Source organism: Anopheles cruzii, chromosome 3 (assembly GCF_943734635.1).
Source record: "Anopheles cruzii chromosome 3, idAnoCruzAS_RS32_06, whole genome shotgun sequence".
NCBI lineage: Eukaryota > Metazoa > Arthropoda > Insecta > Diptera > Culicidae > Anopheles > Anopheles cruzii.
In genome coordinates, this window is record NC_069145.1 from 3,510,837 (window position 1) to 3,519,720 (window position 8,884).

At 49.5% G+C, this 8,884-nt stretch overlaps 1 protein-coding gene across 1 annotated transcript; it reads left to right on the forward strand.

Moving 5' to 3' along the window:
• The first annotated feature begins 4,689 nt into the window (after window positions 1-4,689).
• On the forward strand, window positions 4,690-6,543 carry LOC128273884 (uncharacterized). Its single transcript, XM_053011947.1, has 3 exons — window positions 4,690-4,712; window positions 5,231-6,316; window positions 6,388-6,543. The coding sequence occupies exons 1-3, from the start codon at window positions 4,695-4,697 to the stop codon at window positions 6,541-6,543; spliced, it is 1,260 nt and encodes a 419-aa protein (XP_052867907.1). The 5' UTR covers window positions 4,690-4,694.
• The last annotated feature ends 2,341 nt before the right edge of the window (window positions 6,544-8,884 follow it).

Sequence of the window (8,884 nt, forward strand, 5' to 3'; positions counted from 1 at the left end):
AAAGAGACAGATAGATTGAGTGAGAGAGAGAGAGAGAGAGAGAAAAGAGAGACAGTAACCGATTGGGTGGGTTCTCACGGCCATTCTCGTCCTGTTGTTACATCGGAATCACTCGCCACACATTATTCACTACAGTGCGGGCGCCGCCGATCCGTGACGACTTCGGCACGAGTTGTGTGTCGGCAAACGTTTAGATTTAGATAGAATGGTTCCTCAAATTGATGGTTCAAATTGAAAACAAAATATATATATACTTATATATATAAACAATAACAGTTTTGGAAGGCTGTAAATAGAACTGAAATTAGTAGACTCTTGTGGCCGGCGGCGACGCCGCGAAACGAAACGCTAAATATACTAAACTCTTTCTCTCCCTCTCACACAGACACAGAAGCTAAACTTTCACAGCAGCTCATAGATTTATGGAAAAGAATTTTACGCTCAAAACTCACTCAACTCTTGCGAGGAACGCAAAATTGTAGATAAAACACGGGCCACCGGCAGCAGAGATAGAGATTTTAGAGAAACCAATATCGAATAAGCACCCCGGCCCCGGATGTGAGGTGTCGAGGAATAAGGGGAACAGGCAGGACCATCGGAATCACTTCAATTCACACTTACCTAGTGCCAAAGGATGCGAGGATTTAGTTTACTTTCCCATTTTTATACCCATTGTTTGAGGATCATTATTTATCGTCCGAGATTTTATTTATGCCGGCGGCCGGATCGGTGGGACGCATTTTGAGTCCCTGTTGTCGTCGTCCCCATTTGAGTAGATATTTATTAGCACTCTCTCTCTCTCTCGCTCTCTCTCTTTCTCTCTGTCTGTCACTCGTATGTACACGAAATATCAGCCCTAGCCAGATAAGATATTGTTACATTTGCACCAAAGATGCTCTATCCAAAAAGGAAACGGAAGGAAACGAGTGTAGTGTCCCAAGTGGAAAGGTATGCACACACGAACGCACTATAGTCTAACAAACAACGCACGAGCTTTCTGTCCGCCGGAGTCCGCGCCGAAGAGCCGGACGATGGCCGCGTGAGGGACGTAAAATGAATCACGTTATGTCTTCGCCCCACATTTTATTTCCAGCCGTTTCGGAGAACGGGGTTTTCTATTTTAAGTTAAGTATTATGTTTTGCGCATTTAATAGGCAGCGACGACACCACGGTATTTAGCAGAAAGTCGACGAAAGACAAAACCATATTTAACGATGCAATAATACAAAACAGAATCACACACACACACCCAGACACAAATCATGCAACAAGCACACGCAGCGCCCTTGCAGCAGAGCAGCATCAACCAAAGCAAGCTGCGGGAGGAATTTATTAGTTAAGACAACTTTGTACATCGCACAACGCAGCAAACGAACAACCAAACGTGTGCGCACTGGTAGTGGTGATTATGTGTAACCATCTACAATAAACCAAACTATAAAGGCAACACACAAAAAAGTATATAAAATAAATAAGTACGACGAAGCAGAAGAAACCCGAAACAAACAACAATATGGCGTGCGCCGGTAGGGGGGCCGACGGCGCCGACTGTTACGGTGGATAGCTAAAGGTAGTAGAACACACTAGAACATGGAAAAACCTAAAAAAGGCGTTAGCAAGAGCGGGTGGAGCAACATAGAAAATAGGAAAATAGGGACTTTTGTGTTCGTGTTTTTTCGCAACCATTTTTGCAATAAACCAAAGTGAAACAAACGAAAAATGAAAGAGACATATTTAAAGCCACGCATGCTAGGATTGCAGCAGCAGCGAAGTAACACACAGGCGCACTAGCTTTAGTCCGTAGAAATGGGGTAGCAACTGACGGTCGCAGTAGGTAGCGCAGGCAACGAACAGACGCTCAGATTTGAACGCTTCAAGCTCACTGAGATGTAGATGATCCCTGGTGATATCGACCCTCGGGATGTGTCGCCGGATATTTTGTCGTCGGAAAGGAATCACACGGAAGCGGAGCGTGGACAGATTTAGTGAAAAACAAACTCATATATAAAACAAGCAACCAATGCTACATGACATGCGAAACGCTACATTTAATCCAAGGTATATACAAAACCGAAAACAGCAGACAAACAACGGGGCAAAACGCCAACTATATGAATATGAACAAAAACGAACAAAAACAAATAATATATATGAAAGCATACAACAACAACATATATATTTAGACCATTGCAGACCGGTGGGATAGAAAGCTTAGAAGGAAGCAGTTGCAAAATGGCCTCAACGCTCAAAACGCTGCTGTAGGATACGTTAACGGGTGACCCCAAGACAAAACGAACAAGACACAGTCCCACAGAACACCGAAACTAATTCGCGATCTGTTGTGAAGTGACCCACCCCGTGTGTGTGGGGGTGGTTAAGAGTGTTAGCGAAATGGTAAGAAAGCGCTTGCGACAACGTTGTTGGTTCACCGGAAGACAGGAGGCTAAAACCCGACCGCGGGTCGAGTCGCACCAGCCCAAAACGCGAACATTCCACGTTGGCTGTTACACGAACCCCCCCTGTGTAGAACCCGTGTGAGGTGCGTTAAGCGCCACTGTGGGTCTCCGGGTAAAGTAAGAGAGTAAAGCATAAGAAGTAATCAAACCGTTCAGGCCGGTTCGGGCATTGTGTCAGCATATTGGATTGTTTTTAAAAACTCACAGAAAAAATAAAGATAAAAGCGACGGTGGTTGAGATAGGTTTACGTGATAAGGCCGGAAGTGGAGGGGCGGGTAGCGCGGACGGTAAGAGTGTGTGCGCGCGCGTGTGTAGACAAAGAACAACAAACAAACCAAAACCCAAAACAAATAAAGAGAGATGGTTTACCTTCGGTTGGAATAATTGTCACCAAAACAATAAACCCAGTCGCTGGCGTTGGCCGGCCGCGGCCCGGTCGGGCCGGAGTTTTAACTTCTTTTCGAAACCGGGCACAACGCGAAAGTGGAAAGAAAAATCACCCAATTTGAGGTCAAGGTTGTCGAGATGAAATCGGCGCCGGGACACCTACACGTCGGCCGAAAAAGGATGTAAACCAACCGGTGGCGGGACCAATCACGGTTGGCGCTGAGGACGTCATCACCCGCGAGACGTCCACCAATCCACGGCGTTTTGCGTGAATTACGAACATTTCAATTCCACGATCCGCGCCGACGGGGCCGTTTTGTTTGCACTCGCCGCCGGGGTTGAAGGTGTTAAATGTAAACGCACACGCAGCGCTGTTTGCTTGCCCGGGTGGTATTCAAGCCTTAAATTCCATTAAATAATATGGATTAGAAAGTAAAGCTTTGTCTTTTCGCTCTGCTGGAGATGCGAGCAAATTGGGGTTCGAATTGGGTAAAAAGGTTTACTAGAACTAGAAAAGATTCTTTATCCCTATCTTTCGATGACCATGTGTTTAATTAGGCCACAAAAGCGTACTAAAACTGAATCCGATAGCTTATAAACAGCAAAAGGCTTTAGCTCAATCGACGATCCGTGTCTTGCAGGATCGTGTCGCATCGTGGCATCTCATTAAAATCAGCAAAAGATGTTGGTGCGCCATTAATGTTTGCCACCAGGCCATAAAGAAGCACCAGCTGAAGGCTTTCGAGAGGTGCACCCCAAACAGTGGCGCCTTTTTCAGAATCAGTATCTAAAAGTCGCGATTATCAAATCAAACGCGGGCGACCCATTTTCCAATGGGACGACCTTCCCACTTACCTTCGGTCCCCGCCTGGCCTGTTGTCACTTGCCTTGTCGAAGTCATTTAAGGAAGTGTCCACCAGCCATTCCACCGGTTTCACCGCCGCTCGCTCCGGGTGTGGGCGAGATCGCGGCCGCAGACGCCCGACGACGTCATCGTTGGCCAAAACGGCCCAACGTCCTAACGGGTTTGTGAGTAAGTCGCCGGTCGCCGCGCGCGCGCCATCATCATCTGTTCGCGACGCCTCCGCACGCACCGGCGTGACCTCTCTTTCGCTTTCTGGCGTCGCGGCCAATCCACTTTGCCAAACGATTATGAAACGCCAGTGGGAACGCCGCCGAGCGGACAACGCACGCGCGGTATTACTTCATCCCGGGCCCCCCACGGGCTTTGTATGGAAGCTTGCTTTGAATTTGGCGAACCCAAGCAGGCATGACCGGCTGCTGTGAATGGGGTACGAGTGTGCTCGCACACAGGGTGCTCAGTAGAACGTCCGTTTTGTTAAAAGAAACCCCAAGAAATCCCATAAAAGCAAATCGTTCGCGGGCTAATCGCGAGCCCAGTGCTTCCGGAATTGATGGGGGACAAAATTGATCGTCAATCGATCGAATTTCACCGTACGAGGCACCCTGTAGACTCCCAAATGCCCGCGAGCCCCAAGGTAAATAACGAGACGCAGCACCACGGGCTGCTGCGATCGTCGAGCTGAATATATGAATGGACACCACATCGCACCCGTAGTGTTGGTCGTTTTTTTTTTGGCGCCATCTTTGCACTTTCATCCCGCGGCAGACGCGCACCGCAGCTTTAAGCCAATCCGGACCGCGACCGTCGACCGGGACAGTTTATTCGCGGACGCCAACCCGATCGGTTCGACTAGCGCCCGAGCTCGTCGATGAGAGTGCAGACCGAGCGGATAACTGGGCACTGCCTACTAAGGACCCCTTTTGGTGATCAGAGTGTGAAATGGTGTGCCACGCGTAATCCTGTGAGCTACAGAAAAAAAACCACGATGAAATTCTGCCAATCGGTTAGTGTGCTGGGCGAGGAAAAATAGTCGCCGCGCCTGGCGAAAGCCAGGACCGACCGTCCGATTGCATAAGCGCCAAGGCGCGTAAATTCCCCGTGGATGATGTGATGATGTGCCTATTGTTTCAAGAGCGGATGTGCCCATTCGTCGTGGATGGATGAGGCTACGAAGTGGTGAATCTGTGTCACGGATACGCTTGTGTTTGTTCGCCAGGTTCGCCGCGTACCTTTTTTCTGTTTTTGGCAAATAATCCCATGGATTCCCGTTGAATGCTCTCACTTTGGGAACGATCGGAGCACACGGAGCGCGGCGGCCAGTTTTCATTGTTCGTGCCAGTGTGTACGTGCCAGAGATTCGGGATCGAGTCTAGAGATTGGGACACTCTATTGGAGAGGCTTTTTTTATTATTTTAACTTGACTCCATTACTTTGTTGCCATTTTAAAAGGACAAATGTCTTTTTCGTCCTCAGAAGCGTAATGTGAAAGTGTTTAACCGATCGTTTCCCGCTTTTCCGCAGCTGCTGCAAGTGTTGGGCTGCTGCTATCTCGTTCAACTGACCGCGACGCTACCGTTCAGCTTTCCCGATAGCAACGGCCGGTCGAAGGCGTCCGCTAGAGCCTTATCGCGCGCAGAGCCAACCTCCCGTCAGGAGGCTTTCGAAGGACGGAGCAGTAGCGGCAGCGGCGGACGTTACGCGTACCCGGACATCTACAGTCGGTATCAGGTCCACGAGGACGACGCCGACCCGCCAGGGGTGAATCAGAAGCAGACACCCTACCTGCCGAGACCGACCCCGGCGAGTACCGGGCGCATCACTCCGCCGTCGCCGATCTACACAACCAAATCGAACCGTCCGAACTCGGCCTTCAATCGGCTGCCACCGGCCAAGGCGGATGAACCGATCCAGGCGGAACCGGCTGAAGATTACGACGACGACGATGACGACGTGGGAGAAGAGGCCCAACCCGACAAACCGGTGCCCGTGGCGCCGGTCTACAATCCGGTGGCCGGCGGCGCATCCGGTGGCTCGCTGCTGTCCCCCAACTCGGTCAACAATCTGTTCTACGGCTTCAACGACAAATTCGGCGGGCTGTTCGGGGAGAACCGGAACAAGTTCAAGCTGAAGCGCCGGAAGCCTGGACAACCCTGCATCCCGTACAGTTTGCTGCACAAGCTCAAGTATGGGCGCGATCTGCAGGGCAATCCGGTCGATCCGAAGACGCTGCTACCCAACCTGAACCTAATCCTGGCCGACCTGAATTACTACGCACCGAACAACAACCTGTACGGGGGTGGCGCGGATCACGCGAGCGACACACCGGCCGGCGGTGGTGGTGCGGTGTTCAATAACCACTTTTACGACGCCGTCGGTGGCTACCCGTGCCAGGGCGCCAGTTTCGGCGGTGGCGGTGGCCACAAACCGTTCCGGCCGCACCGGCCCCACGGAGGTGGTCCGCTGGGATTCTTCGGCCAGGGCGGACTCTTCGATTGGGTCCCGTCCGCCGACGCCGTCCAGAGTGACGAGGGTGTCGACGGGGGCGGTGGCGGCACCGGCAACCGGCCCGCGGTAGTCTTCAACCTGAACGACGCCATCGACAGTGTGGTGAGTAGACTGAGCGGCACCGCCGTCGGGGGGTTTAAATTCCGTTACACTAATCCTCATCCGCGTTTCAGGCTACGAACTGGCGACCGGGCGAAAGCTTCCAGAAGGTGATGGGCGTAATAGCGGACTTTATCACGCAGGTGGCAGGCGGTGCGGCCGCCCCGGTGGCCGATGTTGCGTCCGATGTGCGCACCATCAACCGAGAGTTTTTCAGCCTCTTCGGGTAATTCGTGTAATGGCGGGGGTAGGTAGTGGTAGGGTACGAGAACCATGACAGAAATAAAGCTTAAACATCTTTCGTGAACAAAAAAGTTTCAATTCTGAGATGGGCACCGTGTAACATCGAAGCCACCATGGAGAGCAACATAACCATGACTACTACAACAGGATTATAAAGGGACTTTCCTGTAAGGCCAGTGGCGTAGTAAGCTTTGAGCTGTCTCGGTGTGCACATTCTCTGCCAACATTATGCGAACACGCATGAAGAGTAGAGCGTTGTTTACACATTTTTTAACGGCAGAAAACATCTATATTTCGCCTGAATCGGAACGGTATGATCCCGAATCATGGACAAATGGATTCTACCGGTACTTCCGGGAATGCATTCAAGGGTACCGACACAAACACCCCGGAATACGGCAAATCGTGCGGGAATTCCCGCGGTTATGTTACGAACGCTGGGCACGGTTGCCGGAAAGCGAGCATCGTTTCTACTGCCGAAAAGTAGTTTCGGTTGCGGACAACAAGGCAGAACAACAGAACGAGATCGCTCGACTCAGGAGAGGAAGACAGCGAAGCAATGGGTCCGGTATACACTGGAGCGCGGGCAAAATCTACTACTAACTCGATTGTTAACCGTAATGTCAACTTATCGCCATAGAGTTTAAAGTTCCCTACAACGTGCCACGTACCATCGGGGGACCATTATACGAATCCATCCGCAACCGAACTCAAAAACAGCCGAAAGCAAACCCAAGTGCGCGACGAAAGATAGTTTGGCATTCCAGTCCCGCTTAGAACGTTATTCCGCTCCGCTTTGGCGTAAGGTATGCGCATGAAAAACCAAACTGCCAACAAATTTATTGCGTGTTGAACGTGTCCAAAATGGGAACATCTATCGTATAGAATACATATCTTGATTCAATTTTCGATTATTCCCGCTGTTTATTCTGTCTGCCGGTTGTATGGAGGAAGATTAAACATTCCCCAAAATCTACTAAACGGAAACTGAAGGATTGCGCCGATCCGATTTAAAAATACATAGAAAGTAGAATACATAGAAAACGCGAACTTCTGCTTGCAACGGGCGGTCAACGTAAGCGCCATCTGGCGGCGCAACGAATAAGCTCTCGGTGCAGCCGCCGGCGGCTGTTAGCGAATTGATGGATTCGAATTTTCTTTAATGCTGTCAAAATGAGGAAACCGAACCGAAACTGTCAAAACGAACCGCAGAATAGTAAACAAACTACACGCGGACGAATTTATAAAATCTCTGAACAGAAATAGACGATTGCAGTGAAAATGAAAGCTGCGGCATTAATCAAGAAAGAGATTGGTGTTGAGTAAGTCGGTGTTCAAAATGATAAAAAGGTGTGATAGCCCATTTTTTTCCAGAACCAAAATATGCCGATGGTGCCTGTCGAAGTGTGAATCTTTGGAGCCCCTAGCGAACGACGAATCCGGACAATACAAGCTTCAACTACTCTTCGATTGTACCGGTTTTCAGGTAGGAAGATTGTTAAAACAGACATCTCAGCCTATTCCACAAGAAAGACTGTTTTATGAGAGTTGTACTTTTGTAGGCCAATGTATTACCTGGAGTTCCATCGTTTTTGTGCACGAAGTGCGAATCGCGTTTGGATGAGATGTATACGTTTCGCTGGCGATGCAACAAAAACATTCCATTGGTCAATAGATTTACCGAAAAGCAAAACACAACGAAGAATGAAGCAGACATCATCTTGGCTGATCTTGGCCACTCTGCTGAACAAACGGGTGGCACAGCATTGTTAATCAAAACTGAAGTCATCACACCGGATGATGCGCACGATTTGCACTTGATACAGAGGAGCTGTACAGCTACAGGGACATATGAATGCTGTGGCATCCAACCTGATGATTTGTTTGAAGCAGAGGAAAATCCAATCGCCTTCAAATTAGAGAATGAAGATGTCGATGAAGAGGATAACAGCCCAACAAATCCTTCAGAGTTGATTCGCCAGGATCGAGAAGTTCCGCCGGCGACAACCAACACATGTGTTAATGATTCAGCATCAAAATCAGTTCGAAACGGAATTGCTGCCATTGATGCCGAAAAAAACCTTAAAGTTGGCCGAAAACCTAAAAACGGTCAAGAAAAAACGCTACATCAGTTGCGCTCGTACAACCTTCGGAGTCGTCAACAAGTTGACAACGAACGGAACGTTAACCGGAACACCCTCAGAAAAAACCATCGGAATAAGGGAAAGCACCACTGCCCTTATTGTTCCGCAACTTATATTCTCCCAAGCCAGCTGAAGATTCACATCCGCACTCACACCGGCGAAAAGCCTTATGTGTGTAACATCT

What these genes read in the sequence shown, in the direction of transcription:
- LOC128273884 (XM_053011947.1), top strand. An exon ending in ACGACGCCATCGACAGTGTG is followed by an intron (nt 6,317 to 6,387) that starts GTGAGTAGACTG and finishes TCCGCGTTTCAG; the next exon opens with GCTACGAACTGGCGACCGGG.